Raw genomic sequence first — 23,452 nt, 5'->3', positions numbered from 1 at the left:
AGGTTAAGTCTGGTTTATTGTGAAAACATACGAGCGCAAGGACTTTCTGGACAACGCAACAAGAGTGGTTTATCCAGACAAGTGCCGGCCCTGGGTCTTGCTACCCCTTATATGCAATCAAAACACAGGTACGGTGCTTCCAGGATGTGATTGGCTACTCCATTGTACGTCATATGAAATGGCAGGCGTGGCCAAGAGTACAGACATGTGACATGAGAAAAAGGCGGCAATTGGGGACAAAGGATGACAAAGGATGGTTATTCTGTTGTAGACAGATTCAAAGTGTATGGCCTCCTGGAGGCCATTCTGTAGGTTAGCACAGCTATGTGAATATTTGGGGGAGGTGGTGAATTACAAAAGGAGAGAGAGGAACAAAGGTTTAAGGTGTTTGGATGTAAATTCCACAACAATCCCCCATTTGTGCCTGAACAGGTACACAAAAATAAAATATAAAATCCAAACACAAAGTGTAAACATTCAGCTATGCTATACATGTGGAAAGGAAGTAATCTCTCCACTAGGTGGAGCAAAAAAAAAATATAATTTTTATTTTATTTTATTGTGAAATATTTAACAAAAAAATAGATTATTTTCTTTCCACGTGCAAAATCACGCACCAAAACCCCTTGTTTCAGAAATATGACAGGAAACAAGGTAAAAAAGATGACATGATTATATACTATTTATAGTCTAAAAGTGGACAACCATTCACCAAAAACCTTGATTTAAAGTTTGAAACAAGGTAAAAAGATGAATGGTTACCAGTGTAAGAAGGGCAAAAAACCTCTTGGTCAATTTAGAGGAAAAACCCAAACTTATTTATCAACTCATGTTTCAACCATTGTAACGCTTGTAACCAAATATTTTTTCAAGATAATTTCAAAGTTCATTCACTCTTGTTGTGAATAATCGCAGGTAATTTCTTCTGGATCATAGCTTCCATGTTTGCGTCTCTGATTGTTCAATGTAGGTTCCAGTGTGTGCGGTTAGAGGTGCAGTCATTGCTGTTGCGCTTGTCCACGTTGTCATAACAACAACCACGAGAAGGAGGTGACCGGCAAGGTCAGTCTCCGATTGCTCATCAGAGGAGAGGACAGTGTGGCGGTGACCGTCAAGGTCACTCTCCGATTGCTCATCAGAGGAGAGGACAGTGTGGCGGTGACCGCTTTGCCCTTGAGATCTTTGGTTCGGCTGCATGGACCGTCCTCTCAGCTACTTTTGACAGCTATTCCACACAGGCCAGAATGCCCTGGTCCTGATTGTTCCATCTTTGACGGGTAGGTTTACCCAGCAACTTCTCTCTGACGGGTAGGTTCACCCCGCTACATCTCTCTGATGGGTAGGTTCACCCCGCTACATCTCTTCTCTTCCATGTTTTCTGGCCTGTTCTCAGGCTTCTCATCTGCTCCTTGGTTTGGGACGCAACGGCGTCGAAGTTCTCTCAGCTACTCTGGCAGCCGTCTGCGTGGTGAGTTGAATCTGGTACGGCCCCAGGTCGCGGATCAGGACCCAACGGCCTGGTTGGAGATGATAAGAAGAAGCCCTCTCTGGCGTCCGGAATGGTCACCTTTCCTTAGTGGGGACTTCATACGGGGCAGGTCGGCAATGTCTTTGAGAGACATGGGGGGAGAGACCTGTGAATCCACAGATGAGAGAGACGACAGAGACAAAACAGAAGAGCAAAAGGAGAGTCCTCTGGTCTGGTCTCCCTGTTCCCCTCTTTGGTCAGGAACGGTTATCAGCAGTCTGTTGAAGATACTCAGAAACATCGTTAAGTGCAAGCCACATTCTATCATCCCCTCTTCCTGGCAGGAGATGATCCTGCTTTGGGGAAAAAACGGTGTTAGTCAGTCAGGTAAACTTAAACAGGGTGTCTGTTCAAGTGTCGTTAGAGCCAGTCGGGCTCGTCAGTCTATGTAGTTTGTCAGTGGGGATCTAGCTTTTGTCCATTTACCGAATCGGACAGTAGCAGGGATCTAGGCTCTGCAGTAGCCTACAGTGACATCAGGGGCAATGTAAGAATTACTTTAACACGCCCAGTCCCCAGTCGTGATCAAGGCAATTGGATTTTGCTCTAGAATTTCTCTCGCGATATTATGAAATAAAAATAAAATAAAAATATTCTCGTCTCAACAAAATAACACCCCCCAAGGGTAAAAACAAATTCCCTGAAGTCAGGATAAAACAGAGATGGGGGGAAAAAAATGCATCACTCAAATAAAATGACACTAAAATGAACTCGCTTCATTTACAATTAACAAAACATCAATTATCAATTAATCAAAAGCTTTATTTGTATAGCTAATTATTAAATATTGTATATCCAAAACTTCCCTCTTTTGCATTTGAGGACAGAATATTGGGCACGCTTCAGACAAAATGGTCTCTTCCCTATGTCATACTTATCTGTCGCTCACGGTGAGTCGGTGACATGGCGTTGGCCCTGCATCCCACGAACCACAGGTCGCCCATCTGTAGGGAAGCAGGCCGGTAACCTCAATCTCCACTTCCGGTCCTGTGCCCGTCTCCTGGTTCGGCATTCACCCATCACTCCCGGAATGACAGGTGTCTGTAAAAACACTCAAAAACACTCAGACCCGATGAATGTGCCTCAAACTATAAACATGAGATATTTAACAAACATTAAAAATATATAATTGGGTTAGGAGATGCTGTATTCAGATCAAGACACTGGCAAATATGAACCTTCTGTTCATCTTGCACAGCTGTTCTATCTGACGGTCCCTCAGTTAGACTGTCTATTCCTGGCCTAGTCATGACTGTTGTGGGTTGTTCACTCCAGCAGGTGGCGCCGAATCCCAGGTTGCAGGATTCTTCCTTTCAATTTGCCTGCGGTAGCTGTGACATTCTCTAATCCAGTGATCCGGTTCACCACAATGAAAACATGCATCCTCATTCCTGTCTTCCAGCTGTCTTAACTGAGCAGCTTGTAATCTGGCTGCACCTAGCTTCATTTCTTTCAACTCCCTCTTTTCAATGTGATCACGAAGACGCTCCGCATAGCGGAAATGGTCAACAACTTCTTCGAGAGAAGTCGATTCCCAGGTGTGTGTGACCCAGCAACTGGTCCTTTGTTCTCCCTCTGGCTCGATGGCGGATCACGGGAGAGCGGAGTGGTAGTTGTTGTTTCCTTTGTCTCTCAGACAACCAGCTAGCCTACTGGAAATCTAGCAGTTACGATTTATGGCAGTCGAAATAGTGTCGAAAATGTAAACAATACTTTACCTGGATAAAAGGCGCGCTTAACAAACAATACAAGGCAAGAGCCGAAGCTCAAACAGTAAACAACAATACGAACAACCCCGTGTAGGGACACGGAACACAAAAGACGAACAAAGGGGACGAACACAGGCCCACGTTTACGACAAGCAAAAAAACATATGCCTGCCCGGCTGAAACCACCAGCCTCTTGGTTGGAAGCTAAACCCTGTTTAGGCTACACCAACCACCCGGGATAAAGGGGAAAACGTTTCTCCAAGAAACGCGGATTGGACACACCAATCACTCCCGTAGCTACATTAGTTGGTAATCGTTCTAAAACGAAACATCAACAATCACTTCGAAGCTAGTTGGCAATCGTGCTAACACGAAACATCAACTACGGGGCTTAAGCTAGTTGGTAATCGTTCTAAAACGAAACATCAACAATGAGGCTTAAGCTAGTTGGTAATCGTTCTAAAAACGAAGCATCAACAACAACGAGCGCCCTACCCTCGGTAGGAAACACCCAACTCCCCCCGCGGGGCTTTTGTTTTCAGAACACGCCAGACCAACACAATCCGAAACTAAAACAAGGCGAATACAACTCAGAACCATAAGAGGGTTCGTTGAAACGTACCTGTGAGTTCAAGAATCCAGTGGAAGAACTGAGGAAATAATCTCAGCGTGCGCTCTGGCGCAAGAGAGAAGATTGACTTTCCGAGCCCACTATGGACCGACACGTCTGTCTACCAGTTCATCCACTGGAATCCCGAAGCAACACGCAGGCAGTCCTCCCTTTTCATCCGCGTCACCAACTGTAATGGAATTACTGATCTAGTAAAAAGGATTTACCAAGATTCGCTCAAAAGGTTAAGTCTGGTTTATTGTGAAAACATACGAGCGCAAGGACTTTCTGGACAACGCAACAAGAGTGGTTTATCCAGACAAGTGCCGGCCCTGGGTCTTGCTGCGCCTTATATGCAATCAAAACACAGGTACGGTGCTTCCAGGATGTGATTGGCTACTCCATTGTACGTCGTATGAAATGGCAGGCGTGGCCAAGAGTACAGACATGTGACATGAGAAAAAGGCGGAAATTGGGGACAAAGGAAGGATGGTTATTCTGTTGTAGACAGATTCAAAGTGTATGGCCTCCTGGAGGCCATTCTGTAGGTTAGCACAGCTATGTGAATACTTGGGGGAGGTGGTGAATTACAAAAGGAGAGAGGGGAACAAAGGTTTAAGGTGTTTGGATGTAAATTCCACAACAATGGCAACGGGTGCAAAAGTGTGAAGAACACCCTATTTAAATGAGGGCTTTTGCGTGTTGTATCCCACAAACAAGCACCATGGAAGAGGAACGCAAACACAACAGTAAATTTGACGCGACCGAATTAGAGGTTTTAGTGGACGAGCTGGAGTCAAGAGGAAGGACTGATAAGGGCTAAAAAGGAACATGAAATATGAACTGAGATGATGCTTTGGTTCTGTTTGAGGGGCCAGGTTAACCGACTTAACATTAACCAAACCTAAAACGAAACACATCAGGAAAACATTGGTCTATATTAGACTGGATTCCTCCCTCCCTCGGCTCACACACACCCATCCCGACCCACACCTGGGGGAAAAAACAAAAGTTAAACAGGCCTACGGTTGACTGTGAAGCCTGACGAATAAAAAGTTTAGCAAAACGAAATAGTTAAGCCTACTGCAGCGCACAAACATAAAAAGAATAAGCCTACAATTATTCCCTCTAGCATGAGAGCTTGGCTCGACGGTAACTTTATAGAACCACACGACACACTGGAAATAACCCAGACCTCCTGTGTGGGAAAATGATTAGGCTGATTTAAAACAAATGAATTAATACAAAATAAAGAGCACATAGTAGACTTTGTAATTTTATAGACTCTGGGGAAGCTAGCGACCGCGTAAAAGCCTTGCTTGGTTTCGATCAGTGCGTCCTGGGTACGGGGAAATTTGATATACTGGCCAATCCTGCACAACATGACATCCAGTACTTGGGCAAGCACAGGTGAGAAACTGTTTTGGGAAATCCCAGCACCGAGAGCTACTGTACGCTGGAATGAACCAGTTGCGAAAAAATGGAGAGTAGCCAGAAGTTTCGTTATTGCAGGTATGGCATGACTTCTTGTGACTGGCTCCAAATCAGCCCTTAATTCATCTAATAGCTCCAGAATGGAATTGCTAGATAAGCGATATGTTTGGATTATCCTCTCCTCTGACATCCCAAACATTGTCACACAGATGGAGAACATCCGTTCTTGGCGTGCTCGCCTCCTTTGTCTTCTCCTTATAACGGCCGCCATGCGTGTGCGCAATTGCACAGAGCCAAATAGTACCTGCCCTTCCAAGGTACTAAATTGCAAACGCAAACGCCACCATTTAGCTTTCAGGCTTGATAATTCACAGTGCGCGTGCTACAATTACGTATTTGCATTTTCTCCTCCCATATTTTGCACGCTAGGGGACGCACGCCCCTTATTACATATTCATTTCGGCCAAACGTACTATTTGGATAGCGCATGTTAATTTGCGCACTTGAAGGACGCAATGCCCCTTGCACACCGTTCATAGATCACCTTGCATATGTCATTGCGGGTACTAAGGCATTTGCACACGTTTTTATATATAGTAGATCAGGTCCTCTGAGTCTGCTGTTTCACTACCATTCACAGGGTGTCCAGTCGGTCTGGAGAGCATCTCTCTGTACCAGGCGGTCTGTAGAGGGTTAGATCTCTGTACCAGGCGGTCTGTAGAGGGTTAGTATCAGTTGGTGAGCAGCTGGTGTGTGGTCACCTCTTCCTGCTGCTTCCTGTTAACTCAGCACAGATGCAGCCAGGGATATGACACCACTCACCGGTGACATCATCAGACGGAGCCCCGGACGGAACTTGGCGAAACAGCGAGGCTCCAGAGCCATGGTGATATTAAACTCTGGATGAGGCTTTCAAAGATGGCCGCCCATTCATTCCATGAAAGTTGCTCACACAGCACATACGCCGAAAAAGTCTCTACGAATCCTACTTCCATAGGACATGGCACAGGCGCTAAGCTGCAGGACTGTCTCCCCTTTCCCAGAGACAGACATGGTTTCTACAGAAAAACGGACTCAATTAATTAAAACTTGGCAATTCAAAGAGTCATTTTTGACTTTGATTGATGGCCAGGACATTTTTCCGGAGTCCGGACAGCTGTTTCTTTCCTCATAGACGTCTCTGGGGAGAAGTCATCTCGGCCTCGATGGAATCATGGGACTTGATGTACTGAGTTTGGTCTTCACAGCCCAGAGATGCTCCTGGGGTCGGGGCTTGTCCCTCTGCCTGAGACCGACGACCACGGGTACAGAACCAGAACCCTCTGTCCTTGTAACACCGCACCACATGGTTTCCCCCACATCATTGAGACGGAGGACTATAGGAAGACACCAGATGTGAGTGTGTGTGTGTGGGGGGGATCATTGATCTGTTGATGTGGTCTGGAAGCTCATGAAAGGCCTGCCCGGAGCTCAGATCTCTGCTTGATCAAGTCTCACTGGTCCAGCGAGCTGAAGACGCCAAGGAGCCAATCACAGCCACGATGGTGATGTCACTCTGGTCACCCGCTCTCGGACGAGTCCTCGTCTCACACGAGAGAGAGAGAGAGAGAGAGAGAACCAGCCCTGAGGGTGAGGGTTAGGACCAGCCCTGAGGTTGAGGAAGGAACAGCACTTAAATAGATTGACTCATGAAGCGCATCAGGTGTTTTTGTGGGACAGAGGGGGAATAACACATCTGGCTTCAGGTGCAGGGTTGATGGTTTCCTGGAGCAGGCCTGGAGGGGGGTGGGGTCTGGAGGGGGCGGGGTCGGGCGGGTATTCACATGTAGCTCAGCTAGAAATGTCCTGACAGTAAAAGATGGAGATTTCCATTAGTCACACAGTTGACATACACACACTCTTTTTCTCATCACACCACCTGGCTGACTGACTGAAAGGAATAGATGTGTGTGCGCACACACACACACACACATCCTCTTTACAGACACTCACACACTCATGACTGACGGAAAGACACAGATTCACACACACTCATACTGGCGCTGCTGCAGTCCGTTGGCCGAGGGGTCCTAGTGTTACTAGTGTGTGCAGTCAGGCTGGGGTGAGACATGCTCTTTATAGTCTAGTCAGCACAAATCCTTCTCCTTTTCTCATCGTGTCCTCAGTGAGCTCCAGAATGGCATCAGAGTTTTAGGACCTCCACTTGCCCATATCCTGACTGCCCTCCAGACCGGGCCCGTGCACACTATGGGCTTCTGACGTAGTCACTTCCTGCTCGGCCTGGGAGTGCCACTCCAATAAGCAGCTCATTGTCTTACAACCCCCCTCCTTTTCTCCCCTCCCCCTCTCTCCCTCCTCTTCTCCCTCCTCCCCTCCCTCCTCCTCCCTCTCTCCCTCCTTCTCCTCCCTCCCTCCAGGTCTCAAGTCCTAAAGTATCGATGTTGTCTTAGTTTTTGTTTGGTCTCCATAGCAACATGGAAACCAATAAGCTGTTGCGAAACCCCTGGAGCAGAGAGGGGGTGGGGCCTCTGGAGTAGAGGGGGTGGAACTTGTAAAGATGTAGATCCACAAGGGCTGTTTATTTCAAACTAGTCTTGAGGAGCAGGTGACTGTGTTAGAACTGTGTGACAGGCAAATATTTGAAGTGAACTTGATTTAACTTGTCTGGTTTGAACGCAACAACGAAGGCTACAAATCAAGTGCACCTCAAATATTCAATTCATCTACTGTATTTGAAATGATGGCCCAGAGCTAATTAGACACATACAGGCTACACAGACAGGTAGCCTATTCTAACTGAACAGAATCTCACTTTACACACTGCCAACATACTCTTCTCTCCAGTTCTCAAACCTTTCAGTTTAAATTTCCAGTCTAATTATGTGTCGGGGAAAGGAGGGAAGAGGTCCGTTAGGTCTAATTCATTTTTTGGAGCCCTTTAACCATGAAAGTACAGTGCCAACATTTTGAATATTAATTGGATTTTTCCTATATTACTAGAAAGCGCAGTTTCTCAGCTTTCAGGAAGTGTTGGAATGTTGAAATATTTAAGATTTTGTAGATATTTTAAAGATTTTGCGGGTGACGCGGTCATATTCGGAGGGTCAGCATCTCCAGTCACCTCCCCAGGACATTTCCAGACCGAGCCCCGGGTCCCAGCGGTCCCTGTAGAACCCTGACCCCCGCGGGCTCAGTACCAGAACATGGACCCACCTCATTTAACCCTAACAAGAATAATGATGATAATAATTAATTAATTGATTTCTATAGCACCTTTCAAGAGACCCAAGAACACTTTTACATAGTCACAGAAAGAGACAAGACAACAAAAACAGTGACTAGCTAACTGGCTAACTAGATAACTAACTGACTGACTAGTTAACTAACTAACTACAGGCCAAAGACCTTGGTGAACAGGTGGGTTTTGAAGGCAGATTCAATGATGTCCAGGGTTGGAGTGCTACGTACAGTTCACTAGTCCATACGTGATGAAGGCATGGATGATTAAGACATGGATGTTTTGGGCCGGTCCTGTCCTCTTACCGTAATGCTACCCCTGTGCTCCCTGGACCGGCTCCAGATCTGTTACCACTGGTACCGCTGAGGTACCATCCTCAGTTGAGATGAACAGCTACATTACAAGCCTAGCTGTCTCTGTTATGCAGTCCTTAGCTGTGTTACTAAGGTCTAGATGTTTCTGTTATACAGTTCTTAGTTGTGTTAAGTTCCTGGTCTAGCTGTCTGTTATGCAGTCCTAAGCTGTGTTACTCAGTTTGACGCCGAGCTGTTTCTGTTCTAAACTGTGGCTGTGTTCTGGTCGCTACGCGAGGGAGCTGAGGTTGACGGTTCTGCTGCCAGCAGCTCAGACCAGGTGTTGTGAAGTGTCCGGTGATCCTGATGATTTCTGTCCACCTCCAGGATGTGATTTCTGGCTGCTGTGTTCAGATCCTGAACACTGAATCTGGACACGGTTCCTCTGAGCGCACAGACAGTATAGGACTCATGATATGACTGTCTGAATGGGAAAAACATGCTCCTCCACTCTTCTCCTCCTCTCCTCCTCATACAGTACAGCGTCTTCCTCCCCTACTCCCCTAGCCTGCCCTCTTCTCCTCTCCTCTCCTCCCCCTCTCCTCTCCTCCTCTCTTCCTCCTCTCCCCTCTCCTCTCCCCTCTCCTCCTCTCCTCCTCTCTTCCTCCTCTCCCCTCTCCTTACACACTGTGTGTGTGTGTGTATGTACACAGAGGGCTATCAATTTACAGCTGGAGGTGTGCGTGCGTGCGTGCGTGCGTGCGTGTACAGAGCGGTCATACAAGCCTTTATTGCTCACTGTCTGAAGCCCCGTGCACCAGCAACAGATTCCCAGCTCTAGATATCAGATGGTTCCTTTAATACTTTATTATAAATAATACATCATAACGGGGTCATTGTGTTGGATTGTGTCACACCGCACACTTGAACACATCTGTAGCCTCATGCTCTGTGGAATGTGTGTTTTATGAAGCATGGGGATGTTTGGAAGAGCGATGTCTAGCTTAGTGGATGGATCACCCTCTCTCTTCCTACCAGTCATCTGTTTTTCCCCCTCACTATCCATCCCTAATCCTCTCCCTCCACCCCTCTCTCTCTCCCGCCCCCTCTCTCTCTCTCTCTCTCTCTCCCTCCCTCCCTCCACCCCCCGCTCGCTCTCTCTCTCTCCCTCCCTCCTCCACCCCCCCTCCCTCTCTCTCTCCCCCCCTCCCTCTCTCTCCCCCCCCCCCTCTCTCTCTCTCCCCCCCCCCTCTCTCTCTCTCTCTCTCCCTCCCTCCTCCACCCCCCCCCTCTCTCTCTCTCTCTCCCTCTCCCCCCCCTCTCTCTCTCTCTCTCTCTCTCTCTCTCTCCTCACCCCCCCCCCCTCTCTCTCTGTCTTTTCCCTCAGCTGACCTTGGTGAACAATAAGGCTGCCATGGCGACAGCCTCATTACTCACAAAACCCTGTCCGGATGCCCCCCCCACCCCACACACACACACACACACACACACACACACACACACACACGTACAGCCTGGAAGAGAAACAGACTGTCGCCTCACTTCCACGCAGACACAATATGGTCAGTTCACCGGCCGGCCGGCCGGCCTTAAGATAAGATATACTTTAATAATCCCCGTAGGGCAGGTTTGTGCTTTCAGCAGTGGGAAAGGTACAGTAGCAGTAGGAAAGGTACAGTAGCAGTGTGAAAGGTACAGTAGCAGTGTGAAAGGTACAGTACCAGAGGGAAAGGTACAGTAGCAGGGGGAAAGGTACAGCGGAATCATCATAACCTTTATTTAGTTTCTCCGGAATACAATTGAGGAGCAGGCCCTCATTTTCAATTTACATGCACTCAATATTGGGTTTATTGTCCATATTCTGGTTATTGAAACATTAGGAATAAGGAGTTTACATGCGCAAGCACAAAGGAATATTCCTGTATACATGGTAATTGTAATCATTCGGTATATTCCGAATTTAAATCAGCGACGCTCTGAGAACGTCATCGCAATCGGCGCTTTTCTTCTTCCTGTTTAGCCTGTTTATCTCCCCAGACAGCAAAGAATGGAAACGATAGCAACATCTTTGTGGTGCGCTATAGTGCTTGCTCTCATCCAGCAACACCACTTCACACTCCTCCTCATTCACTTCCTTATTGAAAGGAAAAAACGAGAGTAAATGTTAAACGCCGGTGCTGTGGCTCTTTCATATGCCACTCGTTCACACCAGAGCCCCCCGGGCCCTTTGGATGAAGATTAGCAGCCAGGATTGGTGGGAAATACATAAATACAATCACAGAATGGGAGACAACATAAGCAGAAATACAATCAAAACAGCAGCAATAAATAGAATAATAAAATACACTAGATTTGTGTAGTGTGCTTGTGCGTGTGCAAAATTACATTTGTCAGTACAAAACTAGTTTGTTTAGACATGATTACAGAATTGATTTTGCAGAATAAAATAAACTGTAGGCATACCTATGAAATATACTATAGATTTGTATTGTATTGCATTTTGAGAATGGCTAATGTTAGTTCAGCAATCTACAGAACCAAGATTCCTTGCGAATAAAACGTGCGCAGAGCACAAATTCATGTTCCTTTTGGTGGGAATAAACCGATAAGCGTATACATGACCCAATATTCGGTTTGGAAAAGGAATAAACCAGGGGTCTTATTCAGGTACTCCGGCTTCCCCCACCATAATAAAGACATGCAACGTATGAATGTGAATGAATGTTGGTGGAGGTCGGAGGGGCCGTAGGCGCTGATTGGCAGCCACGCTTCTGTCAGTCTGCCCCAGGGCAGCTGTGGCTACAGATGTAGCTTGTATGACTGTGTCTGAATGAATACTGGACTCTATAAAGCGCTCTGGGTATCATGAAGGGCGCTATATACATCCAACTTCATTGATTGATTGATTGAATATTCGGAATATGCACATATTCCGTTTATTCAAACGGTTTATTGATGTTTACATGGAATATGCAATTTGTAACCGGAATATTGTCAATATTCCGTTTAAGAAAGGTTTATTGAGTGCATGTTAACGCACTGTAGCCGAGATTAGGGATGCACGATTATGACAAAAGATGATAATTGCGATTATTTGCTTAAAAATGGTAATTGCGATTAATAATTGCGATTAATATTTCAAAGTAATAGCTTTAGCTCTGCACAGTTTGCCTGCTGGGCTTGAGGGACATCATCTTTTTAGTAACCAAAATGCTCCCAAATCACGGACGTTGATCCCTTTCTTGCTACTAACTCACTGACCTCGTTTTCGCTAATTTTTTCACTACTCACGGCTGCGGGTACTCTTGTGACACTTGTCTTGACCTACTGCTATCTGTCTTCTCCATGGATGTATTAATAGAACTGGATACAGCCACTCCATTCACTGACCGCTATCAACAATGAAGCCCTATTGAACCGCGCCATCTTGGCACATTTGTAGGCATTTGACCATTTCCGGTGACTTTTGTACTTGCGCAGTTGTGCTTTTCTGTCCTACGCGCGTCCACGGTCAACGTTGGCATTGACCGCTTCTAGCTATTGAATGGCCGACTGGTGTAAGATGGATAGCCTAACGTTAGAGAGATAAATGTAGTATATGGTTATGTTAATAAAGCTAACAATGATGTTGTAACATGCATGCAGCACTGCCGATCTGAACGATTGATTCATTATTACCATGGATCGGTATTGGGATTGATCAAGGGCGAATGTGAAATAGCAGCCACGAACTCAGCGGGTTATCCGAGATGCGGTAGCAGCGGCCAAAGCTCCTGCTGGCGGGGAGTGAAGCTTTTCAACTCGCTTGTCACTGGCTCCCTGGAGGAATTTAGCCTGGCTGCAATAACGTTATCGCGAATGGAATGAATACCATCTACTAGCAAACAAAACATCTTCAGCTATAATTAACCTGTTAAAACTAAGATGCCTGGAAGAAAAAAAAAATTCTCCAATGGATATATTTTACAAAAACAGGTTAATATGCAAGTCGGTTTTCATTGCTAAATCAAAGTGGGGAGAGCCGGGAACGTGCGTGGAAGTGCGTAGGACAGAAAAGCACAACTGCGCAAGTACAAAAGTCACCGGAAATAGCAAAATGACTACAAATCTAGCCAAGTTGGCGCAGTTCAATAGGCCTTCACTTTAGATTTCGAATCCTGGGGGCTTGGTCTTCTCAGTGAAATTGCTGCGCACAGCGCACTCAGCGGGAACGCATGTGATTGGTCAGACAGCATAAGTGCCTGTGATTCGTCCGTGTAGTCCTAGCACACTCAATTCAAAGCAAAATTATTAGTCAAATTAATTGCGGCCTTTTGCAATTGGTAAGTAAGTAAGTAAGCTTTATTTATATAGCGCTCTTCACAGCACGGATGCACAGAGTGCTTTACAGTAATAAATTAAAATGGCAATACAACACGAGACAAGATTAAAACGACACAGAACAGATAAAACAACAACATTGCGAGCAGCAAGGCGTTATAGATGGCCGAAGGCCTGCCTGAACATGTGTGTCTTAAGAAGTTTTTTGAACATGAGTTCAGTGGATGGCTCTCTCAGGGCCTGGGGAAGAGCGTTCCAGAGTCTTGGCGCCACCGCCTCAAATGCTCTGTCACCCTGAGTTAATTAGTTAATCGCGGAGGTCATAATCGCGATTTCGATTAATTCACGATTAATTGTGCAGCCCTAGCCGAGATTACAAAACAAGCAACAACAATTTTATACAATTTTATATATAGATGACATCTTCGATAGATAGATAATATACATGATAGGAAGGAAGGGGTTCAGAGCGGCCTTGCCCTGAATGACGGGGTTCGGAGGAGGCTTCAGGAACTCTTTTACCTGCCTATGATTTACTTTGAAGTCAAGTGCCTTAGTCCAGGAACCTTATGGGCTGTAGAAATGTCAGTAGTGTCCAGTTGGGCCAGAAAGCTGCATTCCTCAGGTGTTTTATAGGTCCCGACTGCGGCCCAAACCCCTCCTAATCTGAGCCCAAACCCCTCCTAATCTGAGCCCAAACCCCTCCTAATCCGAGCAGCGCTCCTCCAGGATCAAGATCTTTCCCAGGGACCTGCTGCCTGCTGTCGGCCAAGCGGAGGACGAATGGCTGTCAGTAAACGTAGAGCTTGTATAACTCTTTAATAGCTGAGCATTTATGGGTGAGTTTCAGATGGGTGTACTTTAACTCTATATCAGAACCCCTATAGACGTAGCCCCCCTTCCCCCTCAAACGTGCACCTCTGAGCTGAAGTGTTCACCTTGCTCTCTGACGGACCACATGTTCTGCCATTAAGTGTGTCCTGTAGTCTTCTCAGATGCCTCATTCCCTCTCAAAGTGTAGGGGGACTTGACTACATCTTACTTACTTACTTACTTACTTACTCATAGGGATGTAACGATAACCGGTTTAGTGATAAACCGCGATGAAATGTGATTACATTTATCACGATAAAATCATCACTAAAACTGTGTTTGATTACCATGCTTTGAAAAACTCACAATGTCCAGCATCAACCAAAACTACAGTCTCCCAGACGCATTATTTTAATGTTTACACAAACATAAAATGCAGTGCTGCTAATTTTATTTGTGGTTTTCAATATAAAACTTTGGTGAAATGATTTCAGTGTGTGTATCAATACTTTTTGAACATTTTCAGCACATTTTAACAGTACCGCGATAATACTGATAACCGTGATCATTTTGATCGCTCTAATCGTGATGTGAAATTTAAATACCGTTAAGTTTCTACTTACTCACGGCTGTGTCCAGCCCTCCCTGATCGACACCGTGGTCCAGAGAGCAGGGCCTACGCGGTGGGTGGTGGGTGGGTGATGGGGGGGTTGAGGGCCAGGGAGGAGGTCCAGGCGTCGTGTCTGACCGGGGTGGTGGGGGGTTGAGGGCCAGGGAGGAGGTCCAGGTGTCGTGTCTGACCGGGGTGGTGGGGGGTTGAGGGCCAGGGAGAAGGTCCAGGTGCCCCTGTGGTGTGGAAGGGTTCACACTGGGGAGATCCTGTGACCAAGACCAATGGACATCCCATTAAAGAGCCTCCCGGAGTGTGTGTGCGTGCATGGTGCGTCCACTGACAGGGAAAGGTTTACCGCTGGCCTACTGGTCTGGCATGGAGGACAGTCCTGCCGGGAAGCTCTTGGCTGCTCCGCCAGCTGATAGAAGTGGCGTTCCAGGATGTCCCAGAGATATGCGCAAGCACACACTCACACACACACACACTCATACTAATCTGAGTGTAAATCACTGGGCACAGGGGGTTGGAGTGTACTGGGGATAGAGGATCGGAGTGTGTGTAATCTGAGTGTTTATCACTGGGTATAGGGGGTTGGAGTGTACTGGGTATAGGGGTTGAGAGTTCTGGGTATAGAGGTTGAGTGTTCTGGGTATAGAGGTTGAGTGTTCTGGGTATAGGGGTTGGAGTGTACTGGGTATAGGGGTTGGAGTGTTCTGGGTATAGGGGTTGAGTGTTCTGGGTATAGGGGTTGAGTGTTCTGGGTATAGGGGTTGGAGTGTACTGGGTATAGGGGTTGAGAGTTCTGGGTATAGAGGTTGAGTGTTCTGGGTATAGGGGTTGGAGTGTACTGGGTATAGGGGTTGAGAGTTCTGGGTATAGAGGTTGAGTGTTCTGGGTATAGGGGTTGGAGTGTACTGGGTATAGGGGTTGGAGTGTTCTGGGTATAGGGGTTGGAGTGTGTGTGTGTGTTGGTGCCTGGATAAGGCTCTGGTCCAGTCAATATTTAAACGGTGCAGATAAACTGTTCCTGCTCGGGCCAGAAAACAACCCCATACATGTAACTAAGGATCTGGTGGAGCTTCTATTGTGGTCTGAACACCTGTGATAGATTTACATTCATGAATACTTGAGAGGTCCTTCAGCGCCTCTTTCCTCCCCCGGTGTAAACCCTTGTTGTTGGCTTCTCCTCAACGGGAGCGTGCACGTTTCCTCTCCCAGCTTCCCCCACGTGCACGCCCTCCGGGTAGAGGGTGACCAGGGGTGGGTTCAGGAACAAGCAGATGCAGAAAGCAGGGTGGAAGGGAACCAAAAGCAGTGCTAGTGGAGTGACTGTGCAGTAGCTGGTAGGGCTGGCAGCTGAACAGGACCTGTTGCACCTGGCTCTTGGAGCATTGCTGAACACAGCTGAACACAGCCCAGGTCGTGCTGAACACAGCCCAGGTCCTACTGAACACTCCCCAGGTCCTGCGGAACAATCCCCAGGTCCTACTGAACACTCCCCAGGTCCTGCTGAACACCCCCAGGTCCTACTGAACACTCCCTAGGTCCTACTGAACACTCCCCGGGTCCTACTGAACACCCCCCAGGTCCTACTGAACACCCCCCAGGTCCTACTGTTGCTCCTGGTGGACGAGGGCGCCTGCTGTGGGCTAAAGGTTCTCATTGTTATGAGCTGAGCTGTTATTGTTACAGGATGTTGGTGAGCGATGGCTGATGGCGCCTCACAAAGAGAGAAGCACACACATACACACACAGGAACACACACAGGCACACACACATGGGCACACACACACACACATACACACAGGCACTCACACACAGGCACATACACACAGGCACACACACATGCCTTGTGTGGACTCATGGGGTGTGACTCCAGGTGTGGCAGATGTCTCAATGCCAAGAATGTGTGTGTGTGTGTGTGAGAGAGGGAGAGGGAGGGAGAGAGAGAGGGAGGGAGAGAATGTGTGAGAGTGTGTGTGTGTGAGAGAGAGGGAGAAATGTAGTGAGTGGGATGAAAGAGACAGACAAGTGAGGAGAGGGAGAGAGTGATGAGCAGCTGGGAGGAATGGAGAGCAGATGGAATGTTGAGTGCTGCTCTCAAACGGCCTCCTATAGACGTTACTGTAACGTCCTGAGAATGTCAGGAATTATCCTTGTATAGACGTTACTGCAACGTCCTGGGAATGTCAGAAATTATCCTTGTATAGACGTTACTGCAACGTCCTGAGAATGTCAGGAATTACCCTCTTATAGACGTTACTGTAACATCCTGGGAATGTCAGGAATGATCCTCTTATAGACGTTACTGCAATGTCCTGAGGATGTCAGGAATGACCCTCAGAATCTCCGCCCCTCCCGCATGCACCCTGTAATGGAATTACTGATCTAGTAAAAAGGATTTACCAAGATTCGCTCAAAAGGTTAAGTCTGGTTTATTGTGAAAACATACGAGCGCAAGGACTTTCTGAACAACACAACAAGAGTGGTTTATCCAGACAAGTGCCGGCTCTGGGTTTTGCTGCGCCTTATATGCAATCAAAACACGGGTACGGTGCTTCCAGGATGTGATTGGCTACTCCATTGTACGTCATATGAAATGGCAGGCGTGGCCAAGAGTACAGACATGTGACATGAGAAAAAGGCGGCAATTGGGGACAAAGGATGACAAAGGATGGTTATTCTGTTGTAGACAGATTCAAAGTGTATGGCCTCTTCTGAAGGCCATTTTGTAGGTTAGCACAGCTATGTGAATATTTGGGGGAGGTGATGAATTACAAAAGGAGAGAGAGAACAAAGGTTTAAGGTGTTTGGATGTAAATTCCACAACAACCCGGCTACACTGTGAACTGACTTGACCGAAACGAATGTCCTCAGCACTGTTCCCTCATTCCCCTGTCTCATTCCAACACATCTGATCTGTAATCGATGTTTGGTGTTCTGTCTTCACCTTCCTCTGCCTCCAGGCGCGTGGGGGATAGTGTGATGGGATAAACAGGAATTTGTGGTCTGTCCATTCCAGACAGTGTGCTGGTCTCAGCAGGTCAGCTGATGCAGTAGCCTCCTCCCACAGGAGCGCTGGTAGTCGTGGTTCAGAGGGTCTGTTCCGAGGCCTCGGTGTTGACGAGCGTTTGGAGCCAGCTTGTACCGTGCGGTCGGACAGGTCACGTTTACCGTGCAGCAACCCGGGTCTGCTCCGTTAAAATAGCTTAGAAATACGCTAAAAACCCTGTGACTGTTGTTGCCTAATAAACTGGTGAAATCGTGACTGAACATGCAATATTTGTTTGAAGTCAGCCATCTTCCAGTCTAAACTCATGGAAGAAGCAAAGCACTGATCAGTGTTAAACCAGCAACTCCAGCTCCGTTCTAACCCCCCTCTCCCCCCACACAGACAGCAAGGCCATCGTGGATGGGAACCTGAAGCTGATCCTGGGCCTGGTGTGGACGCTCATCCTGCACTACTCCATCTCCATGCCCGTCTGGGAGGACGAGGTGGACGACGACGCGGAGAAGAAGTCTCCCAAGCAGCGTCTGCTGGGCTGGATCCAGAACAAGGTTCCAGACCTGCCCATCACCAACTTCAGCAAGGACTGGCGTGATGGCAAGGCCCTGGGCGCCCTGGTGGACAGCTGTGCCCCAGGTCAGAGACCCTAACCCTAACCCTGCGTCCAGGACAGACGTCCTAACCCTAGTCCAGGACAGACGTCCTAACCCTAACCCTGCGTCCAGGACAGACGTCCTAACCCTTATCCTAGCCCGTTGCGTGTTTTTACTGTTGTTATAGTAACTTATTGAATTCTTTACCAAGAATGACTAGGAATGTACACTTGCTCACGCAGACAAAATGTACTTATTACTTCAGTAGGGTGTTCACTGCTGTCTGTCTGTGTGGGTGCGTGGCTGAATGGGCACGTTGTTCGCACCATAACTCAAAAACTAACAACGCTATGATGTTCATACTTGGGACATGTATTCCTCCAAAGGTACCTTTACCTGATTTCGGATCTGAATTACAGGACAGATCCACTAAGTATATTTATCTCATTATGAGTGTATAGGAGTTATTAATACTTCTGATCGACCACCAGAAGGCAGTGACGACTACCTCTCTCCATGCATGATTTGATGCTGAGCTCCGCACGAACATTTTGAAGAAGTCGTTTTTTGACTGCAGTATCTTCAGAAGTGTGCACTCCACAAACACATTTAGAAGATTTCACACCCATTCAGTCAGGCTGGGTTCCTGGTTTAAAACTATTTATATAAGGGGATTTCTGAAACGTCAGGGAAATGAATGTAGGTGGAATTCACTTCCTGATCGGAAGAAAAACCAAACATGGACAGTCTCTTGCGCTTAAAGGTGCAAGTCGGCACCTCGCCCATGTGCAGTCTAGTTGTAAGTCGCTTAAGATGAAAGGGTCAGCCAAATTATTTTATATAACCTAAATGTTATGGGTATTAATTGTTTATTATTGTTTTTGTTGACACTTGTTGCAGGTCTGTGTCCTGACTGGGAGACCTGGGACTCTGTGAAGCCGGTGGACAACGCCAGCGAGGCCATGCAGCTGGCCGATGACTGGCTGGGCATCCCTCAGGTACTATGACCCCTCCCCCTTTAACACTCTGACCCCTCCTAACACAGGCCTCTACTCTGACCCCTCCTTTAACACAGGCCTCTACTCTGACCCCTCCTTTAACACAGGCCTCTACTCTGACCCCTCCTTTAACACAGGGTCTACTCTGACCCCTCCTTTAACACAAGGTCTACTCTGACCACTCCTTTAACACAGGGTCTACTCTGACCCCTCCTTTAACACAGGGTCTACTCTGACCCCTCCTTTAACACAGGGTCTACTCTGACCCCTCCTTTAACACAGGGTCTACTCTGACCCCTCCTTTAACACAAGGTCTACTCTGACCACTCCTTTAACACAGGGTCTACTCTGACCCCTCCTTTAACACAGGGTCTACTCTGACCCCTCCTTTAACACAAGGTCTACTCTGACCCCTCCTTTAACACAGGGTCTACTCTGACCCCTCCTTTAACACAGGGTCTACTCTGACCCCTCCTTTAACACAGGGTCTACTCTGACCCCTCCTTTAACACAGACCTCTACTGACCCCTCTTAACACAGGCATCTATTCTGACCATTCACAATCGCAGGAGAATATGTGCTTCAGTCAAGGTCAAAACATGGTGTTTGATGCAAGCACACTGGGCTGAAGTGGACCAGACAGGCTCAGACTCTTCCAGACAGGGAAAATAAAAGTCCCAGCATATAATTAGGAACTGACCACATGGTGGGAATCTACATGGTTACTTTCTCGCCTGAAAAACAATAAAATGTATTAAAGTGACATTCATAGTCAAGAGTAAAAGGCTTTCATTTTAATGAGACGTGCAACAAGCACATTGATTTGTGATTTGTGAAAACTGTGATGAGGCTCTCGCCGTGCCTTTGTCGAGAAATAATGCACAGCCAATCAGAATCAAGTATTCAGCCAGGCCGTGGTTTAATAGTGTCATCTCATCTTATCTTACTAGGGTTGAGTACTGCATGTGTGACCATGCTGTTGGATTGTCCTCGTTACTCCGTGTTGAGACCTGCCACATGGTGTGAGCCAGGGTGTTCAGAGCAGAGGTTGGGCTGTTTGTCTAAGAGGTGGCTGACAGAGAATCCCCATTCACTTTTCACATTAGTCTTGCAGTTCAACACACACCCTCGACACACCTCTGCAAACAGGGACAGGCCAGGCTGACGGACATTCTGTTTGACAAAACCTGGGTGACCCCACCTCTGGATGACAAGCACACAGCTCTGACCAAGCACCATACTGAACACTACACTCTTCTAAACAAAGAAACCAACGCAAAAGCTCAACACTGCTAACTCTAAGACTTTGATATAGTCTTATGGTATTGTATCGTCATGACAAACTCGTCTGTTTGACTGTGTGTGTCTGTCTGTCCGTCCGTCCGTCTGGGTAGGTGATCGCACCAGAGGAGATCATCGACCCCAGTGTGGATGAGCAGTCGGTGATGACCTACCTGTCACAGTTCCCCAAGGCCAAACTCAAGCCAGGCGCCCCCCTCAAGCCCAAACTCAACCCCAAAAAGGCCAGAGCCTACGGGCCAGGTGAGTGTCCACACCTCCCCTCCACTCACCAGCCACGGCCCGCCCAAACCCTCACTCATCCACTAATCATCCATCTAGGATTACTCAACTCATGAATCACCAATGTTCACTATTATTCACGATTATCATGAACGCTTTAAAACACAAAGACCAGTTTCTAATTCCGGTTTAAACGTTGAAAAGGTTGGTCCAGTATGTTATCCACTCCGTTCCGGTCACATCAGCGTAGAGAGAGTTATGTCTAACGTAAACGTGTAAATGTTCCCTGCCCAGTCTGTGAGTGGCCCACGTCGGTAGTAAATTACAGCGCAGGCTATAAAACAGGGAAGTAATGAGTTTAGGGGTTGTTGGCCAGGGCTGATTCCCTGCCCAGAGGCACCAGGGCCTGTTTTCATGGGTCCTAGACTAAACGTTTCTGGCTCATCCCCAGAGTCCTCGGTCGAGATCTCCACAGGCTCTGATCTGGGATGAGTGTCCTCTAGTATTTGGGAGCGTCTGTATTTGTGTATGTCTCTGTCTCTCTCTATCTTTCTCTTTCTCTCCCACTCTCTTATAGACAAAACAAGTCTTGCTACACTAGCCATTATCTCCGACTGCCCAGTAGAATCTCCCAGAACTGGGTCATGATCTTGTTTGACATGTTCAAGTAGAGGAGAAATTCGACCACGAGTAGCGGCCATGCCAAGATAAGCAAAGTGCCCCGGCCAGGCGCCTGGGTTACAGGCTGTGATTCATAGTGATGTCTTCCCCTTGACCGCTGGGTTACAGGCTGTGATTCATAGTGATGTCTTCCCCTTGACCGCGGCGCAGCGCCTGCTCAGTTCACGGGAGACGTTGGACTAACTCAATACAACCGTTAAAGACCGGGACTGACAGAACGAGTCTTGAACATTCTGTTCTGTATCTGGTCGTTTAACGACCCTTGGAGCCAAAGGTAATCCTGTATCTCATATGTAAGGAGACCTCTCTCCATAACTCTGTCTGCTAAATGACTCATTTGGCCAGTCTGACTGTGGCCCTCGTCTATCAAAGGAGCGCAGATCCAAGTGCAGAAGTTATGGTACGACAGCGTCCACGTGTGATCTATCAAGCATTCCTATGCCACCAATCCCATCGTACCAATGTACCGATGGCGTGGATGAAAACAATCATCACTTAAATATTGCACCCCTACATACTGTATTCTGGCCTGACCCCTGTAGTTTACAGCATGGAGATATGAAGTACGTCCAAAATGAGAGATATATCAGACTCTCGTCCAATAGAAACTCTTCACGCTTTATGGAAAGATCTGGGAAAACCATCTCATATTTTACAATGTTATTTTAAGGGGTAGTAAATTAATTACTTAATTACTTAATTAATTTACTTAATGAATTAAGTAAACACATGTAAATTCACACAGACAGCGTGCAAGCTGGGCAGCTTACTTTTTTAATTATGTAGCCTATCCAAAAACCATTGCACATTGCTGTCAATTTGATTATTATTATAATAATAATAATATTAACAACTAGAAATGGTGCTCAGAGAGCACAGACCTCTGCCCCTGAATGCATTTCATGGCTCTGTGCATGCTAAAATTGAATGACCCGGCACGGGGCAGTGCAGTGTATTCTGGTCTCTCCCCTGCACACCCTAGTCCAAACCCCGTGTCCCTAGCTCCCCCACACAGGGAGCTGGCTTCATTCCAAGTTTTGTTTTCATCCGTGGATCGGCCCGTGATTCGGATCTGCTCCAAAATTGAAAGGGTTCTAAGGTGGCCCATGATGCACCCCATCACCAAGTTTCATAAAAATCGGTTTGGTAGTTTCTGTGTAATTGAAGTCTGAAAAATGAATGGAAGAGAACGGGCAGTCCAGCTGTGTTTGGGCGGCCCGTGAACCCGACCCGTGACTTGGATCTGCTCCAAAATTGGAAGAGGTTGTGTAAATTGGTCCATGCTATATCCCTCCGTGAGTTTCATGAAAATCGGTCAGGTAGTTTTTGTGTAATCCTGGTTAAAAAAATGAATGGAGGTGAAGGGCAGGCCCGTGGACCTGAAGCATGCTTCGGATCTGCTCCAAAATGTAATGGTTTATACATTGGACCATGCTACACACTTCCACCAAGTTTCGTGAAAATCGGTCCAGTAATTTTTGCGTAATCCTGCTACCAAACACACACGCGCACACACACAATCACATCACTGAAAACATTACTTCTCGCCCTGCGCTGTCACTGGGGCAGAGGTAACAAAACTTTATTTTACCTTTCATCCAGAAAAATAATAGTAATATTGTGACAATTTACAAAGTAACAAAATCTCAAAAACTTGAGAGGGTAGCACATCCCATAAATAAATAATGGGTGACGGAAGACTTTCTTACCATTACAGTTTTTATTTGGCTACAAATAATGCTGATGCATTTCGGCACAAGTGCCTTCTTCCGAGCATGCATCATTGTAGAAACATATGAGACCTTGTTGTATCATTGTAGAAACATGCTCTGAAGAAGGCACTTGTGCCGAAATGCGTCAGCGTTATTTGTAGCCAAATAAAAACTCTAATGGTAAGAAAGTCTTCCGTCACCCATTATTTATTTATGGGATGTGCTACCCTATCAAGTTTTGAGATTTTTATGCCTCCGCCAGGCGATAGCCTGACCAGAGGCATTATGGTTCGGGTTGTCCATACGTCCGTCCGTACGATGTTTGTTAATGCAATATCTCGGGAACGCATTGACGGAATTTCTTCACCTTTGGTACAAATGT

General features: G+C 46.9%; 1 protein-coding gene across 1 annotated transcript in view; it reads left to right on the top strand.

Annotated features, from left to right (window-relative positions):
• The window catches only part of flnba (filamin B a), a gene marked incomplete at its 5' end in the record, with an annotated part of 82,586 nt that overhangs the window by 15,935 nt on the left and 43,199 nt on the right, over positions 1 to 23,452 (top strand). Inside the window, 3 exons of the mRNA XM_084445218.1 lie at positions 17,953 to 18,201; positions 19,059 to 19,156; positions 20,551 to 20,698. Coding sequence (XP_084301344.1) covers positions 17,953 to 18,201; positions 19,059 to 19,156; positions 20,551 to 20,698 — 495 coding nt within the window. The remainder of the gene's footprint in view (positions 1 to 17,952; positions 18,202 to 19,058; positions 19,157 to 20,550; positions 20,699 to 23,452) is intronic.

This window comes from Borostomias antarcticus (genome assembly GCF_949987555.1).
Source record: "Borostomias antarcticus genome assembly, chromosome: 11".
NCBI lineage: Eukaryota > Metazoa > Chordata > Actinopteri > Stomiiformes > Stomiidae > Borostomias > Borostomias antarcticus.
The sequence above is the reverse complement of the archived record's forward strand: the minus strand, read 5'-3'. Positions and strand labels throughout refer to the sequence as shown.